The sequence below is a fragment of the Calypte anna genome, chromosome 3, assembly GCF_003957555.1.
Source record: "Calypte anna isolate BGI_N300 chromosome 3, bCalAnn1_v1.p, whole genome shotgun sequence".
Taxonomy (NCBI): Eukaryota; Metazoa; Chordata; class Aves; order Apodiformes; family Trochilidae; genus Calypte; species Calypte anna.
Genome location: NC_044246.1, coordinates 25,109,105 through 25,130,481, shown reverse-complemented (window position 1 = coordinate 25,130,481; position 21,377 = coordinate 25,109,105). Strand labels below are relative to the sequence as shown.

General features: G+C 36.5%; 2 protein-coding genes across 2 annotated transcripts in view; one reads left to right on the top strand and one right to left on the bottom strand.

The window, feature by feature from the left end:
- SPATA17 (spermatogenesis associated 17) overlaps nt 1-12,000 on the bottom strand; it is a 90,100-nt gene extending 78,100 nt beyond the window's left edge. The window contains exons 1-4 of the mRNA XM_030448276.1: nt 11,927-12,000; nt 7,749-7,838; nt 7,064-7,145; nt 1,409-1,459 (exon numbers count right to left, since the gene is read on the bottom strand). Coding sequence (XP_030304136.1) covers nt 1,409-1,459; nt 7,064-7,145; nt 7,749-7,838; nt 11,927-11,994 — 291 coding nt within the window. The 5' untranslated portion in view covers nt 11,995-12,000. The remainder of the gene's footprint in view (nt 1-1,408; nt 1,460-7,063; nt 7,146-7,748; nt 7,839-11,926) is intronic.
- A 270-nt stretch (nt 12,001-12,270) lies between these two features.
- GPATCH2 (G-patch domain containing 2) overlaps nt 12,271-21,377 on the top strand; it is a 120,344-nt gene continuing 111,237 nt past the window's right edge. The window contains exons 1-2 of the mRNA XM_030447676.1: nt 12,271-12,506; nt 19,130-19,843. Of these exons, the coding sequence (XP_030303536.1) occupies nt 12,451-12,506; nt 19,130-19,843 (770 nt within the window). The 5' untranslated portion in view covers nt 12,271-12,450. The remainder of the gene's footprint in view (nt 12,507-19,129; nt 19,844-21,377) is intronic.

Below are 21,377 nucleotides of genomic sequence, written 5' to 3'. Positions count from 1 at the left end.
TTGACAGAGGACAATCAGATTCTGACTTTTGCAACTAAATAAAGATCTCTTCTATTGTTTTCTACTGATTTAAATTTCCATTAAAGAAAAGGACATAACTGAAATGGCACTTGGAAGATTCATATCACCTAATGATTCAACATTATATTTCCATTACAAATGTATGGGAACATATTCAATGTCTTTTAAAAATGAAAGACCAAACGCAAAACTCCATTTGACTAGAATACATAATTACCTCTGAAATATGGTCTTCAAATGCCTTCTAAAAGTACACAGACAACTTCTAAGAGCTGGCTTGCATCCTTTATTTTCTCACTGATTTCAACTGCATGAGTATAGAGCATTAATCCACTGTGGAATACTACCAAACTAGCTAACTAAGGTATGAACTAAAACAGCACAAAAGTACATTTCTGAGGAAAAACTTTTAGTTCTCTATCATAGACCAAGTGTAACATTCTATTTTGTGCCTTATAGATAACCAGGACTAAGTAAAAAACCTAATAGAAACACATCTCTTGAGTTTGAGTTATTCTAGAACCATAAAGGTCACAAAATTTAAATCCATTCTGAGAATCTTCCTACTTTACAGAGTTTCCTTGGGTTACTCTCCATTCCCACCACATTGTTACATTTGGTAGAATTAACAAGGTAAATGCCTTGCCTAAAAAGATATAGACTTCTTAATTAAAGCAGCTTCGTTCCACAAAATAAAATAATTAAGGAAGATAAAAAGAGTTCCTCCCAAGAATTATCTCATATCCTTCCTTGTTTTGTTTCATATATTTGTTTAAGTGCAGTTAGTTTAAATGCAGGGAAAAAATGCTAATTTCCAGTTAAATATATTTTCCCCTTAACAAACTTCATTTGCTGTATATTTAAGTTCAAGGACTGTTTCTAATCTTAATCCTCTAAAAAAATTCACTCATAATATCATCAATGAGATCGGTGCAGTTACACCTCTGTGTTCAGGCAATGGAATTGCTCTCTCTGACTATTTTGAGATTCAAGACACCAAAAGTCATGTACTAACAAAAGGAAAAAAGCACAGGCACATCAACAAACATATAAGCCCTGTAGCTTGTCAGAATTGTAAATATATGTCTACATTTGTAAGAATACTTCCAGATAGAATGTTTGGGGTTTTTATCAGCATGATATATGGTAAGGTACAATGAACATTTAAATGGAGTAAGACACATGCAGATTCCTTAAATTCAACTACAGTTTTCAAATGTAGCCCAGACTACTGAGTGTAACTTTAATTTTTAACTATGTACTATTTCCCACTGTTGCCATCAGCATATCAATCAAGTGTATATTATTCTGGTTTTCTCATTTTATTAAAAGCAAATTCGGAGCACAATTGACTTTTCATTTGTTTAACAAGTGAAGAAATATTTACCCTGACAGCCATTTCATTGTAGAAATTCATCTTCATAATAAAATATGCTGTCTGTGAATCAAGGAAAAAAAAAGATGGCATATATTTCAGTTACACAAAGACAGTGCTCCTATTTTTACATATAAAAGATAAGAATCTTTATACATAATACATAATAAGAGTTCTAGGCTTAGAGAGAATAAAATCAAACTTTGTATTGAAGAGATAGGCTTCCTAATACATAATGCAGGCTTAACCAGAAAAATCTATGGTAGTCAAACTAGGAGCTAATGGAGATATATGATCATAAAATGCTCTCTGCTGAGTTTGATAATCAATGGTGCTCTACTGAGAGTAGAATAACAAAGCAGAAATATTCACAAGTGCCAGTGACACGTAGTATTGTATGATTTATTCACTGGGGTTCTTTTAGCCAAAACTCACAGAAACATAAAAGGAATTCATATTTCAAGACGTCTGGTTTAATGAAAAATTCAAAGAAATGCTGTCTTCAGTCGAAATCGTTCAAGGATACGGATGCAGTGATGGAGCAAAATTGTGCCTTCCAACCATCTGTACTAAATGTTATGTACTTAGCTGCCTCTCGAGTAATCCTTGGGAATTTTGTTTCATTTAATATTCATTTTAACATCATAAAATCATAAATACAATGATACCATGTTACAGTGAATCCCCTGATATAGAAAACATTTCCCGAAGCCCTGGTTTCCTTCCAATAAAGTAGAATTCCTCTCATAGTGAACGAATCCCCTATTATACTAAGCAATCACTTGGCAGCATAGGTTATTTTAATGGATACATCACTTTAAACTAAGCTTTCACATCTGTTCCGCCCTCTAATTACAAATGCAAAATGAACATAATTCACAATTGTATCATAAAAAGTAAAATATAAGTACTTTGAATGCAAAAGTATGTCCTTTATTTAGCACAACATGCAGCTTTTATGTGTTTCTCATGTTTTAGACACAAATCAAAGGCAAAAGTGCTTTCCCCTGATATACTGATTTTCTCCCCCATGGCAAACAGGAATTCACTATAAAAGGGTTTCGCTGTAATTAGTGTTATTTGAATTGCCTAGTCTGATCCAAAGCAAATTGTCTGTGGAGAGCAGCAGGACTGGATTATTTATCAACAGTCTGAGCAATTAAGAAACAGTTGGCTGCAATATGTTATTTACAAATGAACACAATGACGCTACTTCATTTTAAATTCTCTTTCTTCATTACATTAAGCAAGGCATAATTCCTGCAGTTTAATTAAGGTGCATTTCAAATACTCACTTTAATATCAAACCAGTCTACTAATAATGGAAACAGTAGAAAACATATTTCTCTATATGGAGAAGAATGCGGGACTGCTAAATTTCAGAGAAGTTTCATGTGTATGGGTAGATGTACACATAAATATGTGTGTGTTTACTTAGATATATTTGAGGTAATCTCTGCCCCAAAGGTCTGCATTTGGATAAATAGTGGTATCTATCTCCCCTTTTGTCTCCATAAATGTTTTCTGACTGATAATAACTGTAGATGGCTAACATTGGAATAACAGTTTCCAGCTCTAAGTATATTCCTGAAGCGTTGGATTAAATTGATTGGTTTTGCTTTGCAGAACTTCTGGAGTGGTAGTAAGTAGTAGTGAAGTACTCTTTTCTTTCTTTGGAACAGATAAAGTACCTTTCCAAATATATAAAGTACCTTTTTAAATGAAATTCTTAACCTTATAATGATCATCAGTTTTCTGTCCAGTGATTAAACTAAGCAATCTCAGACCATTTTGTGGATTCTTCTCACATTTGAAGGCTGTGAGCACTTAGGTCTGAATCCATCATTTCACTGAAGAACCTAAACTGGTGACCTAACATCATCATGCTCTTTATATCTGCAGTACCGAAAGTCTGTGGGACCACTTTCCCTCTGAGCATGGCAAAGTATTGAAGAGCTCTGCAATTACATCTCTGTATTCTATTTACAGATATAGTCAATGGCAACTAGAGTCCTCACTTGAATACCTCAACTTAGGTGTAAGAAATCCAGGCCTTACCCTACCACTACTTAACAAGAACACTCAAAATAAAAAGGAAATTACATAGGCCAACCAAATGAAGAATTGCCCATCTGTCTAACAGCTGTATACTTGCATTGAAAGCCAAAGCTTGTGCAATCCTGTAGGTTCTTTTGCTAATGGATTTGGCCACTGTTTTCTGATTCTGCTTAAAATAAACATCCTGGTTTTACTACTACTAGTGATGGAGAATGAGTTCATCCCTATTCACAAAATCATAATGCTTCTATTTTGCTGTGTTTTCCCAGTAAACAAGAGATTCTTTCTTGAACTAGAGCCTCATTGTCCAGAAGTCTCCTTTCTTATGCTTAAGGAATACCCCTGCATTTCAGCTTGTGCCCATTGCACTGGCTCTCATTCTTTCATTGGATGCCAGTTCCAAGGTGACACTGCAAGGCTGACACTCTGGAAAGAATTATCTATCTTGCCATCTCACCCAAAAGCATCACCTCCACTTCTGAACCATGAAGTCCCTGTATCTGTCTCAGATGTTAATACACAGGTCTCCCTACTAATTTACTTCAGGTCAATGATCCCAAAATATATTTTAAGCATTTTGTATATGAACTGTTGAGCTACTTTTCTCCTTTTCTATTTAAAAACATGTTTGAAGGTCACCTACAAATATGATCTGATACTGACTGATACTTTCTTTTTTTTCAGTTAATGCAAAGTGAAAAGTTCAAATGAGATCCAGAAATTTGACTGAGTGGGTTGAGAAAAGAAACCAGCACATGGTCTAAGTTGGGAACAGGGACTTTTTTTATATTTTTATATAACGGAAATAGGCATTTGCCTAAATTCTGTTGGATTTGGATTATTTAAAACTGGCTACTGAGTTTAATCTAAGCTATTTCAGGTGGTGTCCAAGCTATGTCTCTTTTCAATTGCATCTCCTTGCAAAAGGGATGACCATCATGCATGCTGATTTCCAAAGAAAAGACTAAGAAATTCTGTTAAATGAAACAGTGACATACAGTTTGATTCATGTTCTGGTGTTTGCCTGGTTTTAAAAGTCATACTTTCAGAATCCAGTTCACCAGTGCAATTAAGCTATTAGGGAAACTATAGGAGTGCAGATCTTCATTTCAGCTTGAACTTAATAGTAGGAAGCACAACTTTATACCAAACCACCTACATCTATTATATAGAAAGGTGTGCAAAATTCGTTATATAAACACCATTGTATTTATTTTTTTTTTACCTTAATGTATTTTAAGAGTCAAAGGAAGAGGAACTGGGAGTGTAATAAAAGAAATACTAGTAGTGATGCACATATGGACAGCCATCCTGACAAGGCCTCAACCTTTGTTATTTTCCACGTCAGTACCACTCACATTTCACAATTTTGAATATAATCATTAAAATGATTTATCATCAAGTAATCATGGGCATTTTGTGCATATGCTTAGCCTTGTTTTCTGACAGCAGATACCAAACCAATAATTATCCTTGGATAAATTCTAAACTGACCAATATTTTTAGTATTTAAGGAGCTACCATGTCAAAAGTATCATCAAATTTCATAATGAGGAGTCATTACAACAGTTATTAGCATGTGTTAGAAGCAACATTAAATGACTCTTTAATTTAAAAGTCATGTTAAGTTGCAAAGATTTTTGTTCTTTTTTAAAACATTCCAAATTCCGCTACAGATCAATAATATAACAATAAAGTTAGGGAATGAAGTTGAACATCATATTTAAGTCCATGCCAAAACATAGGATACTGAACATAGCAGTCTAAAGGGAGATAAATGTGCCTTTCTATCTGCTACTTTCAGGTTGCCTTTCAATAAGGCTGTCCTATTTAGTCCTCTCCAATCAAAGAGACAAGCACAAAATAAAGCATTTGAGCAAAAAAGATGGGTTTCTATCCTGATTGGTGTCTAATTCTTAAGCTTGCTGATGAGATTCTGTTTTGCTAGAGCCCTGACTGGTATAATATAAGTAGTAGTACCCAGGAACTGGATGAACTCATAATCTGATTTAGAATGTGTGTATTAAGGTTGGGCTTCAATAATTTTTTTGTTCTACAGATTTCAGACTTGGCAAAGGCTTTTCAGTTACACCACTTCGAACATACGAAATAGACTTTATTGGCTAGAGACTTTTTATATCATTATTTTTCTTTTCAGAAACATATTTCAAGAATGGAAAGCTGAGGAGGTTTTACCATGCTAGTTATGGCAGCTTGGCTATTAAATGAAATCTGTGCTAATTTTAAAGACTATCTTAAAATGTAACAGACATGGTTCTTACTCTCATCTTGAAAAACCGACACATAAACTGCCTTATTTCTGAAGTGAAATTCACCACTCTGTAATGTTTTAACTCTGCAAAAATATAAAACTTAATTGGATGTCATGACTACCTAAAACATTGCCTGAATGACATCTAAGTTATCCATGATAAGGATCTGTCTAATCTTCTCTTAAAAACCTGCAATAGGGGGATTCCACAACATCTTTTAGCAGTGTGTTCCACATCACATTCATTTCTTCCTTACATTTTTCCATAGCTGCCTGGATCCTTTCTTTTCATTAAAAAATTTTACATACCTTAACATTACCATCTCTCTTCTGCAGAATCTTTTCTAGATTAAATAAACCTTCCCTAAACTCAGTAAAAATGTTCATTCAAGTCCCACTTTTGTGCAAGCACAGCCCAGTCCAACCATGCAGCTATTTTCTCAGTATTCACAATATGGTGTGTTAGAAGGTAGACTGAAAACTACAACCTGAAAAGATGAATCATGTTTTATTAGTTAAGCCAAGTGAACTGGAAGAGATAAAAATTTCTAATCTTTCTAATCTGATAGATTTGGGGTAAAATAGACAAGATTCCAGGCATACAACTCCTGCTACTTGAAAACATAGTTTAGTATGAGGTATGGACTTTAGCCTGTAATATATTAGTTATGGATAAATTTTTTTACTTTTTCTTGACTTGTCTGTTGTGACTAAAACATAGCAATTTAACTTGAACAAAATTAATCAAGAATAAATGACTAACAAGTTAAAAACTATCGCAAAGTATTAACATAAGCTGGTAAATTAGTGAAGTAAAGTACACATTAAAACTTAATAGTTTTGTGTTAAAGGGAAATTAGTATCCTCTTAATCTCCAAAACCTGTTAAGAGAGGTTTTAGCTTGTGTGCCACCATACACTTTTGCTATCTTTTAGTCTGTCAGGGGAATTAGATTGACTGTGATGTGCTGCGTGCCTTAAGGCAAAACTTGAAATACTTCAAGACACATTGGTTTATTTCATTTTCAGAATTAAAAGCTCTGCCAGGAAAAACCACATCTTGAAAAGCTCCAATCCTGCAATTAGCATCATGAGGGCAGGCTTCTGCATGAGATCTCAGTGCTGGCTTCAGGACTAATACTGTAGAGCTGCAAACATGTAAACATGGACTTAACTTTACCATTATGAGTAAGCTTACTGAAATGAATGGTGCTTCTTATGATACTAAAGTACATGTCTGTGTGTAAAGGATAAAGTTCAACATTTTTAATTTCAAGACAAGTGAATGAATTGCTTCATATGTATTCCATAGATAAAATTTTAATACCAGTTTTCTACCTCCACCATATTTCTGAAGTATCTTCTGCCTTGATAACCTCTCCACCACTTCTGTATAGTAATCGCCATTTTGTTCAGGTATCTAAAATGAAATATATATTAAAAAAGATTATTTTGAGACTGTGCATTATGTAAGATTCTTTTTCATAATAAGTAGATGGCCACTGCAAACATATTTAATACATATACATACATGCATGCATATATTCATATGCACACTCATACACACTTAGAAACCAAATATACATATATTTATATACAAAAACTTTACATTTTGAAAAAAAAGTATATTAAAAAAGTATATTGAAAACATATATATACTATTCCAGTTACCATGCAAAAGTTCAATGAAATACCCTTACAAATGTAATTTCCATTGCATTTTCTATCATTACTTATAAACAAAGCATTGAATTTGAATGGTTTTAACCAATGTATCTAACTAGCTGAGAATTTTTCCATGCCATTTTAATTGTATACGATTCTGAAAAACAAAAATTATTACTTCCTACAGTGGCACAGCATATATTTAATTCAATCTAAAAGCAGGTTAAAAGCAGAATAACAGTTGTTGAGGGGTTTTCTTCCAAATGCTCCCACTTTATTAAAATCAAGTATTACCGTCAGAAATTTGGGGGAAAAAATCAAGATAGAAATACAGATTAAAAGGGCCTTAATAAACTACCTTAGGTAGGCTCGGACTCTGTATCCTCGAAAGCAGCTCTGGATTTTGACAGCGGCTTTGTACTCGATTGTTCTTTCTTCATCTATAGATCTGAAAATATAAAAAGTAGTAATACTTGTAAGCATAGTAATTAATTACCAAAGCAGAAAAATTATTCTAAATATTTCTTACTGTTGCTGCTTGTGAACTCTTTCACAATTTTTTTCACTGCTTAATTCTACAATATTAAATAGTAGCTAAAAATACTATCCACATTAATTGCATATTATGAAGATAACAAACATAAAGAGCACTGCAAGTTGTAGATGACGTAAGGTTTGGAAGAGTGTACTTCTTACTCCTATAGTAAGAATATAGACTTATAGTTCTATTACTCCTATAATGAATATCAATGTCACTCCTTTTGTGCAGAGGAAATATACAGATAATGCTTTAATGATAATTAGGCTTGAATTATAACAAAAATCTGTAGCTATGTATAAAATATCATATCCTCATGAATATTAAATAAATTAGATGTGGTTAGTATGACTACAGATAAATATCAATTGAGTTCATAATGACCAATACAAAATACTGTGTTTATTACCCGAGCAGTGATTGCATCAGTAATGCCTCATCTGGAGATTTTTTAATGAATGTGAGCTGATCTTAGAGGTGCATGTCAAGGATTTACAACTTTTGGATGGTATCTTAGGAATGACTTTAAAGAACAGAAACATGAAAAAGGAGATTGAAGGAAAATGAGATACAAACGTACGTTAAAACTATTATGACTTAGAACAACAAAAGCATAGGAAAGAAACTAGATGTGGAAATTTCCAGTCTTTAGAAGGTCTGGAATGTCAGGATATGAAATCTTAGTATGGCTTAAAAAGAAGCTAGCTGTGAATTGGAAATAAAGAGTATTAGTAATTTGGATAGATTCCAAAGGGATGACCATGGGAATCTTTTACAAGGAATTATAGTACTCAGTGTAACAGCTTATTGAGTCTTGACAGGACTTTTTCACAATGGGAATTCAGAGACACAGATTTTAGAGATGATGTAGAAATGAAACAGGCAGCACACTGGCATGTGCTGCAGCAGGCAAGGAGGGAATAAAAGGAAACAAAAGAATTAGAAAATATGCTAGACTGCAGCACTGATTAATATAGATGCTAGAAGAACTAATGAAAAAGGGATACAGAGAAAAAATAAACTAATTGTTTCTAAGTTACATGGGAAGAAAGGTTATCTAGAAAAAGATACTAGTCAGGCAGCTGAAGATACAATATAAATGTAGGTGGCAAATTTATGACTTCAAGGTGATGTCAAAGCTTCGTGTCAAATGACATTGTACAAGCAAAACACATGTGCAAAAGTGGAAAAGAAGCACAAGGACCTCATTAGAAAGTCAGAAAACAATTCCAAGAGATAGTCCTTTCTTGCCATCTTTCAGTCACTGTCTGTTACGGGAATACTGTTAGTAACAAAGATAAAAGTCACGCTATGAAGCTAAAAAGGTTTTAAAAAATATGTGAAACACACAGTATATGAATCTGGAAGAGAGTCTTCAGAGAGTTCAGGAAGAAAAAATTACCATGAGGAATTTCAGTGCTCAGGAGTAAAAACCAGTTACGAGCTCACTGCTAGCTTTTATTTACTTATTTGTTTTTTTTCTAAATACCATAACTGTCAAGTCTTTGAACTTAAAATGATATTTTAATATACATGGATTTTTTGCTATCTCATTGTTATTAGGAACATATTTACCAACTAGTTTAATTTGTTATATCTGCTACAAAGAACAACTAGGTTACTATTAATTTTCTTAACTTGTTAGGTCTCCTAACAAAGTGTAACGTCAACAATAATCGCCTTGATAAACACCAGCAGGATCAATCTTGATCTGATAAATGAGGATTGTCCTCATTATGTTTCTTAAAAAATTAAACACATATTTACTACCAGAGATAAAAAAGCTACATTCATTTTATATCATCTGGTGCAGTATGTGTTCTCAAATCAAATTAAGTGGGCACAAATTTTCATTGTCATCTGAAAACCTCACACCTGTCCAGTACCTGGCAACTGTAGAAAAAAGACTTTTTTTACCTAGGACCACAAAAAAAGTCAATATCAAAGCTGGTTTTTAAGCTAGAGAGCTTCCTTGTCACCTCTCTTGTGCAGTCTACTCCACTTCATAAGAAGCAGAAGTAAATTATTTCAATTAAAAGGGTGATTTGGCCCTACACAGGCAGCCACAATTACAACCTGAAAAAAAAGGGGATATGGAACTGGCCATGCCAGAGATGACAGCTCCAAAACCAGCCGTACTTACTTGGCAATATTAAGTCTGCTTCTGGAAAAGCAGAAACCTCCTGTATTACTCTCTGCTAGATTTTCGATTTGGCATTCTGTTTTGCCTGGACAAGTCTGTTTAGAAGTCCTTGTAAATTTTATTAGAGCAAACCAAAAAGTCTTTTTCTTTTTACAGTATGGCTCCACAAATACTTTGAACTGACCCTGCCAGAAAAAGTGATTTGACGTATAAATTGCTCAAACTGGTATCTCTAATTCTGATCAGATTGCGTAATTGAAATACAGTTTGATTTAAGCTTTTAGAGTCATAGATACTTCTCAAAGACTGACAAAATGACAGAGTCTCGTGCTCACAGCATCACAGATTTGGCAGTTTTAACAGATCTGTTATTAACGTAATAGATAAAGCATAGTTCTGAAAGGGAAATAAAAGCTGTTGTCTGACTTCAAAATACAAATGCTTCAAAAATACTTCATAGACCACTAAAAATTTGACAGGCATCAGTACCTCAAAGTTTTTTATTAAGTTTAAAAGTCAAATAAGTAATCCCTAAGTAAGATGTTCTTATTTGTTTCAGGATTTTAGGACTCAGATGACATCTGTGTTGAAGCAGTCCAAGATTTGCACCTTATGAGAACAAAGATCGGATTACTGATCAGCCTGAGAGTTGTTGAGCTGAACTGTTTGGGGCCTCTCATTCAAATTCACATCTGAAAATCTGAATTTCAAGAAGCTGATGGATTATAGTCTATTCTTAAAAGGGAGACAATTCAATTTTTGAAAGCTCTGCGAAAAAACAAATCCCCAAACATCAAGCATGCTGCCCTCCAATGGATTTTCACGTCTGGCTCAGCCTGCTCTTTCTAACCTGAAATACACGTGAAATACACGCACAGCCTCCTGTAACTGATGCTCATTTAGTGAACTGCTGCGTGTACAGCCACAAGAATATGAGCCAAAGTTCAGGGAAAGGACACCAAAACACAACACTTTACATGCAGGCAAAACTTGAACTTTTAGCGATGTTTTGGAGCTTTGTTATTCATACAAATGACGTTGTAATTAGATTCTAAAACAGAGGATGTATTAATTAGTAAAGAAAAAACACCCTACAACTGTGCTAAATATGTTCGGGTTTGTAGTTTGTTTCTTCTGTTTGTTTTTTTCTGTTCGAGTATTAGGATTACAACAAATCTATGCCGTATTAAAATAGGTCTTAAGCCATTTCATTTCCTAAAAATCTAATCTGGTAAAAGCTGTCAGAAAACTTAACAGCACAAACTGTCCTCTTCGGCCAAGAGAAGGGTGTCAGGTGATGGATGTGATCGATCAGCCTGCCTTGGGACATTTGGGATCTTTAGTAGAATAAACTTCCTTAATGTAGTAGAATGAGATAAAACGTGTTTCACGTACTAGAAACTCATGCCGCAGAACCTAATTTAAAAACGAAGCCGTTTTAAACAGCCTGCAGAATGAACACCAACCCGTCCGAGGCCGATTCCTGAGGAGGGAGGGAGGGAGGGAGCTGAGCTCGGGAGGCTCAGCGCCTGTCGGAGTTTCCGGAGGCTCCTTTTTCCTCACAGCTATCAGGGGAACAGCGCGACACTAATTATCCTCTGTGCATAAATGGACCCCTTAAGGAAACTGTGCTGCAGCCAGCAGGTCTCCTCAAATCACTCTGGAAATATTTGGGGGGAGGGAGGAAAGGTGTGTGTGGGTGGGGGTGCTCTCGAAGGTGTTTTAAAGCTACACCGTTTTCATCAGGAGTGTCTCCACTTCGTTGCCGGGGGAAACCGGAGGCTGATCGCCCCCGCCAGCCCCGACCCAGCATGAGGAGGTGCGTCCCGCCCCACCACCGGCACGACCCTGTTACCTGTTTCTACAGTAATACTCCTCCCACAGCTCCGTCAGCCTCTCCTGAAGCCGGGCCAGGGCGGCCATGCTCCCTCCCTCCTTCCCTCCCTACCAACGCCGCTACCATGGCAACGGGACCGTACCACTATGCCCTGACGCGGGGGTGGCACTTCCCACCGCGGCCCTAGCAGCAGGGAAAGGCTGAGCACTGGCGGTAGCGGAAGCCCCGAGTAGCTGGATTTGTACGGAAGCGAAGCCAAGGCGGGGAACGCTGGAGGTGACGAGGCGCCCCTGGGCAGGAATCCGGAGAGGGAGGGGAAGAGGAGAGATGGTCGCGCCCGGCTTCCTCTCGGTGCCGCAGCTGCTTCCGGGCTCTCATCATGGGGGCCTGAGGAGCAGCGCTGGCCGCCCGCGTCCTCCCCTCCTGGCCTTCGCCCGCTATCCTCCGGCGCTGCTGCCGGCCCCGACCCGTCTTCCCTCGGCCCAGTCTCTGCGAAGTGGCGCCAGCCTCCCCGGGGAGCGGCCGGGGGAGGCGCCGGGTTCATGTTCCGGGTCGCTGAGCCTACCTCGACCCGAGCTCAGGCGGCGAGAAAGAGCTGGTAAGCCCAGGCCCGGGGGAAGCGGTGGGGGTCTGGGGCGGGACATGTCCGTGGCTCCTCTCGCTTCACGGCGGTGCCGGTAATTGGGGGAGGGCATGGGAGACTTCATACGCGGCTGGGAAACTTGGGGACAAGTGCTCTCCCCGCCTCGGCTGGCCCTCCCCGCTGCTCGCCGGGCTGTCAGGACTCTGCCGACCTGCCACCCCCCCTCTGCTGCCGGTTCCGTAGGGGGAAGAGGTGTCGGTGCTTTCATCTCCGCCCAGGCCCTCCGCGGGAAGGGGGTTGGAGGCCCGGCGGCTGCTACCGACCCATCCCAACGGCTCTAAGCGGGCGGTGGGCCTGGAGGAAGAAACTTCTGCTCGTTCGTTGCTAAAAAAGGACAGCAGGGAAACGATAAATCAAAAGTTTGGACACAAATTTAGTCAGGTTTTTGTTCGTTTAGGATTTTTTCTTTCCTTCGTAGAATCTCTGAGGCCTAAACCCTTCCCCAGGATGTGCTGCAGATGCGAGCAGTTTCTGTGGTTGCTGCTCTGAAGCTATTTTGTTGCAAACCAGCAGTCAACCCAGTGTAGCTGCAGTCAAAGAGGAGAGAAAATATGGGTAGTTCCCCTGCAATAGATTTAACAGATTAATGTTTCATGTAAGACCATAAACTAGCATAGGGGCCCCACTTACCAGATTGTTTTTACGTAGATCTATGAAGAGGGAAAACTGAACAACAGACTAGAAAAAGGGAAAACTGAGTTTTGTTAATAGACCATACTGGTGTAAAGACTAGTAGTGACTTGATGAATGAGAGACATCCCAAACAACCAATTGGGGAGCCTTTCATTCCTTCATGAAATGTTAGGTTTCTTGTGTTAAGTATCAACCACTGTGTATGGCTTCTAGTTAATTTCACTTGTGTTAATGGAAGCGGAGCACAGCTGATGGGGTTTGGTTTGGGTTTTTTTCCTTGAATATTGATAATTTGAGGCCTTGGGGTGTTTTTTAGAGGCTATGTTATGTATACGGACATCTGCCAGTAATGTTCCAAGATGTGAAATAGATTTTCTTTTGTGTTTTTTGTTTGTTTGTTTGTTTCCTTTCTGGGGAAGGGGAAGAAGAGGAAGAGAGGCTTAGCACTTGGTTTTTCTTATATAGGGAAGGCCATTCCTTCTCCACTTCTTCTTCTGCTGTTACCACCACTCTTTCTATTCTGTAGGTATTTGACTTGACCTGTCATTTGTCCTTAAATTTTAATATTCTCTGTCCACATAAAGTAATTTAGTTCTGGGAGGTTTAACAAAAGCGTTCAGCAACACAAGATGTGGGAATTTGGCATATTCTTTTTTAATTGTCATCAGATAATAATGATTTTGCTGTGTAAATGTACTGACCAGAGAGAATTATTGAAATCTTGTCTTTAGGAATGTTAGTTTGTTAGTTCTGTAGAGGGATATGTTAAAAAATCTGAGTACTCTGAACCACTCTATTTTCTTATCCTTATACATCCACTATTTCAGAAGCTGTTGATGAATGGAAGCCCATTTGAATGAGATGCAGGAAATATTGTTTTTCAGTGTCTAATACTTGATGTAGAAAATTAAGAACTTGTGGCTTCTGAAAATATTTAGATCCAAAAGAAGTAGATTCAGAACTGCTACAGAGTAAGAGTGTTTATGTCAGGTGATTAAAGCTCTGAAGCAGAATGTTTTTGATTTCTATTGTTAAGGCATGTGACAATTTAGGAATAGTTTGCAATTTGGGTACTTCCTGGGCACTCTGATTCCTCTGATAATGGCTTTGATGCTATAGTGTATTACCATCATTTGACAGTTCATATGATTCACCACCATGACAATCAATTAATGAAGTCATACTTCTGAAAAGGACAAGCATATCAGTAAATGGCAGCAGTGGAATTGCAAGAATTGCTACCTCTCATGATAAATTGCTCCAAATCTTATTTCTGGCTGACCAATTCATTTGTGTTAGAGCCTTATTAAATGCAGTTCATGTCAGCATCTTTTTGAGTGTATGCCATTGCTCTGTACTGAATACTTTTTCACTGTTAAATATGAGTAGACTTTACAGTACTTATTGTTGTGCCTACTTAGATAAGCAGCAATTATAGAAAAGTCAGATATACTTGCAGGTTTGTCTGGCCCTAATTTTTAGGGGAATCGACAGTATTATCATTTAATAAAATTCCATCATTTCTCAAATACTAATGGTTTTTAATTGTATAGAAGAAGAATAAATAAATTCTAAAACTTCTCTAAATAAATTTTTCAAGCGCAGAGTAGGTGCCAAGATTTGAACTATAGTATGTGATTGGAGGAATAAAGGGTTGGAATATTGTATACAGTGAAGTTTATAGGGGTTCTATATTTGATATAAAAAAGAATTTCTAGAAATTTCCAACAAGCAGAGTAATTATGTCTTTAATGGTAGAACAGTGACTTTCATAAGTTTCAATAAGTTTTATTTTTCTTAAACTCCTCTGATACTTTTACTATTTTATGAAACTGATTTATGTAAACACATAACTGACTAGAGAAAAGGAGTACTTTGATGAAGATGAGGGGTAGCCTGGGATTTTGGGTTTGTTTTTTCCTTTTAAGATGTACTCCCATGTAGTTTCCTGACTTGTTTCAAGAGTCCTCAGTTCTTGTAGTTGTTCACACTACTGTGTAATGAACCTCAAAATAATTATATGTTCTGACATTTAATTTCTTTTACGTTTCTGTTCTGACACAGTCACATTTTAAAATTTTATAATATAAAAATTACATTTCTATGAAGTTTTTTTAGTCTGCATGTCATCTACTCTGAACGTGTTTCTAGTGCGTTGGCTCTTAGTCTTTACAGGAAGCACTGGACAGGATTCTCAGAAGTGGAAGAGCACAGGAATTCTTCGTAGATCAATAGCTGTTATTCCCCCCAGCAATGGCTGGTACAAAGCAGAATGTATTTTATCATTAGGTAGGTTTATGTACCTGCTTGTCCAGCAGACAGTGCTAGATTTAAGGACAAATAGGTGTGGTTGTGGAACTGAATGCTTTGTGTCCTCCTCTTGGTGATGGTTATTTGATTGGCCAGTTTGAATAATCTAGGTACAACTTCTGTTTCTGATGTATACCTTAAGCTTCTATGGAATCAATTATTTCCTCATCTACAGTAGTATTTGTACTTTAAAATTGTACTTTAAAATTGTGTTTCTCCATTTTTTCTTTCACATTTGTGTATCCCAAGAACCATGGTAGGTTTTTTTTTAATCTGTAAATTATTCAGGCAAGGTGGTAAGATTTACCACCTGAAGCTTCCTCTCAAATACTTGCACCTGTTCAATCCAAATTTCAGTCACATTGATCAGTAAAAGAGTCTCAAAACAAATGTTTCTAAGGCTTTGTGAAGATAACTGGAGGTGGAGAAATGGGATTCAAGTTAGTAGCTGTCTGAAGATAGAGATATACTGTGAGTAGAGTTGTGTTACCAGGCATCAGAGAATCTGTATGGGAAAATAGTATGGAAAGTCATGTTTTATAATCCTGATGTTCAAGAAACTACTTGATTTTTTTTGTTGTGCTTTTAGCTTGTGATTGTGGTGTATTGTGAAGGCAGCAAAAATTATGTTTCTTATCAGAATTGATGAGACATAGATGCATCATAACTTGAGCTGCAAGGATCACCATATACATTTAATAGAAACAGGTATAGAATTTGAAAGTAAATGTAAATGCAGCTGTCAGCTTTGTAAAAAAAGTTGCCTCATGAGTTGCACAACTAAACTAGCTTTCCCATCAGTGAAAGTGAGAAGAGAACAAAAATTATACTTAATTTTCACTGAAAAAAATGACCACCATTGCCATTAAGGGTTTCAGTACAAATACTGATGTTGAACACAAGCTGTGTGAACTGTTTTGGAGCAGGTTAAAGCAGTTATGCTGTTTCCTGCAATGGTACTTTCGTGGTCTGTTCTGGCATGGGTTAGAGAGGAAATGGGTCAGCCATTATTGAACTACATTAAAATTGCTTCAGATAAATGTAAAGGTCAGTGTAGGCAGAGTAGATTTTCTTATAGTTAAGTAGAATCTTCTCCTAGTGAAGACATTACAGTTTATTGCTAGCTGTCGGCAGTTGCTGTAACAGCATTTTTATAGCCCTGTGTGACTCCTGCTACACTGTGGCTCAACTTAATATTTTATGTACCTCAATATGTTGTTCCACATTCCTTATTACACCCTTTGAAATGTCTCTTTTTACTGAATGCAGTTGATACTTAACCAGTAATGTCTTTAATACTTCTTGTAGTTATTTTTCAAACTATTTGAAATGCAAATATTTTTGTTACAGTAGCATCTGCAGTGATGATTTAAATTACTAGATGTTTTGAAATGCAATCTTGACAGGTGGTTGTAAACAATAGAGGAAGTTGCAAAACTGAGTTTGTCTGATAAATAATACTATAACAGAAATACACTCCTGAATTTCAGAGGCAGGTTTCAGATTAAATGTTCTATCTGATTGGTGCTGCTATTTTCTTTTTCCTTCAGGTATAGGAAGAGAAATGAGAATGCAAATAAATTAATCAAAATAGATTTTTTTTTTTTTGGTTTTCAGGAGGAGTTTTAATATGGACCACTGGCACATTGAAAGTGCAATGTGAATAAAAAGCTCAAGTTGTATGTGTATTTTATAATCAATCTATTACAAAGGAGCTTCCACTGTTCCAGATTGATAAAGTAATTCTCATCATCATCCTAAGGAAACCTATTGGATTAATTATAGTATTAATCTATCCAAAAGGTAACACAGGATGCATGAGTCAATGCGTGTAATTTTTAGAGTATACAAAGTCACTGTCCTGTACAGATCTTAGTTCAGGAGTTACAATGAGGAGACCTGATACTCAGTAGAAAATATTTATTTCAGGAGTGCATGAGATTCAAAGTTGCAGTCTGATGGAAAGTAACTGCCTTACCACTCATAGCATTTTGAGATTCATATCCCTATACTTCAAAACCACTTAAGTGTGTTCACTTCTCTGGTGTTTCATCTTTTGATCTGGCACCATCCACACTGATAGAATTTTGGGGGCCACTCAAAGTTTAGATCAGATATGTAAATCTAAACTGGATGTATTATTTTTAATCACAGAATAGTTTAGGTCAAAAGGGACATTTAAAGATCATCTAGTCAGCCCCCTTTTCAGTGAGCAGGGCCATCTTCAACTAGATCAGGTTGCTCAGAGCCGCTTCCAACCTAAGCTTGAGCATTTCCAGGGTTGGGATCTTGAAGTATTTCACAGAACTAAGTCAACTTTACCACCAACTTTACTTATGCCATTATCTGGAGTAAATTGGTATGTTCACTCTAGGACCTACATTGATTTTAGTGATGGATTTCCATATGGATTAGGGATACTAAATTGAATGAATTAATCATGAAGTATGGTGCAAACCATTAGTGTCCCTGTCTTCCATTTATTTCCCTTTTACTGGGGCAGTAGCAGAATGGGCTGCAAGAGTGGGTATTTAACAACAAGGCTTTAAGAGCTAGTGTCCTTGCTGTGCAGTTATAGCTACTGAAAAATGTAGCTTAATATATTTATTTAAGCATTGTGCATAGAAACTCTCTACAAATATACCTGGTCTTGCCTCTACTGGTGGTTGAAATTCTTCTTGCACAAGCCAGAAAAAGTAAGCACAACCCTAGCAAACCACGTACACACTCCCAAAAAGCCCTCCGTGGTAGTTGAAATTTTTAAAGCTTCAGGTAAGATTTAGTTTTAAGTAATATTGATGCCATATATCTCTAAAAGTAGTTCCTTTTAATTAGGTTAATTATATCTGAATTTTCATAAAATCATTGCTTCATTCGGAATGTTTTTTTTTACAGTGTTTTTTCTCTTACTTTTGAGAAGTATTTTTGTGTGATTCTGAAGTCTGTGATTCTTGTGAATCACATGAATTACGAAGTTTAGCATTCTTCCAGAGCTCTCTTTTAGCAAGTATCAACCATTGGGAAGATACAATTTTTACCTATTTAAAGAAGAAGAAAAAAAAATCATATTATCATTATTATCATATTATCATATAATCATTATTATCATATAGAATTACCGTTTTAACTTCATTTTGGCATTTAGACAGCATTGAGAGAGAATTATTTCGAGAAATATTTTGTCATGACAACTCAAACAGAACTCCCCAATACACTGTCAAGGAGGAATATTATGTATTCCATTTCCCATTCATAAATTTAACATGTCTACCTGGAGCTAGAGTGAATGTTCTTTGCAAAACCCCTGAAAATGCTGAAAATACGATGAGGGGAATTAAAACCAAACAGTAACACCGAAGTCAAAAACAAATGGGGAAGAAAAACTAACCTTAGTGTTCTTTCCAAGACAGAAATTTGTGAAGATGCCTTTCAAAAGGAATGTGTTACAAAATTCATAGGACTGTTTGACAAGACTATATCTGTTAAAGAACAACAGTCTTTAGAGATTTGGAAATTAAGGATGGAAATTAATGTTGTCTTGTCTAAAGTAACTAAAATTAATTCAGCAGGTTATGAGTAACACTTCAGAATAATTTATTTTCTTGTGTTTTTTTTCTTTTTCTTGAAATATTCAGGCATTTCAGTAGGACTATGGAGGAGCTGGTTCACGATCTAGTCTCGGCACTGGAAGAAAGTTCAGAGCAAGCCAGGGGAGGTTTTGCTGATACTGGAGATCATTCTCGAAGTGTGTCTTGCCTTCTGAAGAGACAGGCAAGAAAAAGGCGGGGACGCAAAAGACGTTCATTTACCACCCATCATCCTTGGGAAACTGGTCACTGCTTAAGTGAAGGTTCTGATTCCAGTTTAGAAGAATCAAACAAAGACTACAGGGAGAATCATGCTAATAAGAAAGACCACAGTGATTCTGATGACCAGTTGTTGGTTGCGAAACGTAGGCCCTCCTCAAACTTAAATAACATGAGAGGCAAAAGGCCTCTGTGGCATGAACCAGATTTGGCTGTTGACAGCTTGGGAAACAGAACTCTGCGCAGGAGAAGAAAGGTAAAACGGATGGCAATAGATCTGCCATCTGAAGTCTCTAATGCACTGACAATAACTCAACAGCAGGATAACAGCAGAGATCAAGAAATGGACAATGACAATAAATCATACCAACACCAAGAGTTTTCCAAGAGCAAGGTGAAAAAAAGAAAAGTAGCTGCTGCTCGACAAGGACCAGAAATCTTGGATGAAGGTGTAGTTATAGAAAATGAAGAAGTGAACCAAGCAAATAAGGACAAAATGGAGTATGAGGAGCAAAAAGGCTCAGATGAGAACATGAGTGACAGGTTGTTCCTTGTCTTTCTTTTTACAGAAACTTTGAATAATGTTTGTTTGCTTTTGTTGCTGTTGCTTGTATTTGAGATCTTTGGATTTTTCTTTAATTACAGAGCTAACATGTTAGCATCTGTAGCATCTGTTTTAACAAGTTATTTTAAATATATTTTAAGTCTACTTTTTTTGAAAGGTTTTGCCCAGGTTAAGGCATTCAGGATGTAATAGTCATGTAGCAAAGGAATAACCAAGAAAGCAGTCTATTGAAAATAATACATTCTAATTGTTCCAAGACTGACAGAATACAGAAATGTTTAATAAGTTGGTTTTTCTGTCTCAGAAAAATTTTGTCTAAGACAAAAATTAAGTTTTTTCCACTTTCTAAACATTGGTGCTTTGATTGTTATCTCTATCAGGAAAGTTGTCACTGTTTAGATTCACTGTTTAGACAGTATATTCTTATATGTCATGGGCATAAAAAGTCTGCAGGTTGCCAAGGACATACATCATTTACGTAATGCAAAAACCAATTTACAGTTCAGGAACACATGAGTTTACCATTAGAAAAATGAGTGAATGATGACACTTTGGCAGTACATCTCATCCATCCATTTCAGACAGGAGTTGTACTCCAATGGTAATTTTTTCCAAACTATTATTTTGACAACACAGAAAGGTGTTAGTAATTTTTCCAGGACACACAAGGGATGTTACCTGCACTGCTTGGTAAGCTTGATTATGTTTATCCTGTGTGATTAGTTCAGAATGCAGAACTGTTGACAAGAAAGACTTCTATTAAAACACATTTTTGTTACTTGCTTGACAGCACTAATGTCCGTGGGGTTTCTTTGTAGGCATTTTATCTATAAACTATTAAACGTTTTCCTTACTGGAGAGGTAGAATTGAGATTCAGATAGTACCCAGGCTTTTTGACAAAAGCAAACAGATTGGTCACTGTAATAACAGCAGTATTAGTGTCCAACTCCAGTTATTGTTGGAGAAGTTCTAAGGTTTTTTTAAATTACGTATTGGTTTTGGTCATGAACTGCAGACAGTAATCAGCTGAAAGAGCTCAATGAATTCTGAGTCTTCAAGATTGTTCCTAATGTCTTAATTATTGGAACAGAAGCAGTCCTTCAGGGCAGTCAGTGTAGCTTCAGATATCTTGCTTTGACCTGCAAGGCAGCCATGTGTAGTGTCAGGAAGCTTTTAGGAACAGCTTTTAGCTGTTTCCCCAAGTTCAGTACCTACAGACAGAAGGATGAAAATTTCCTTGGAACTAGAAAGAGCTGCATAGTTTATCATATGTCCATACTCTTGCAACTTTTTTGTTTATAAAAGATTTTGTTATGATGCAGTGGTAACAGTTCTCCAGCTCAAAAAATACGTAATTATTTTTTGGATGGAGAGAATAGTGATCAGTATGAAAATCTTTTTGTGGACTACCAAAACTGTGCTACTTCCAGGTCAGTCTGAACCTCTGCTTTTTCACAAAAGAGAAGTTACTAATCTAAAAATTAATTTTCCTCTTCAAAATGCTTAATGTT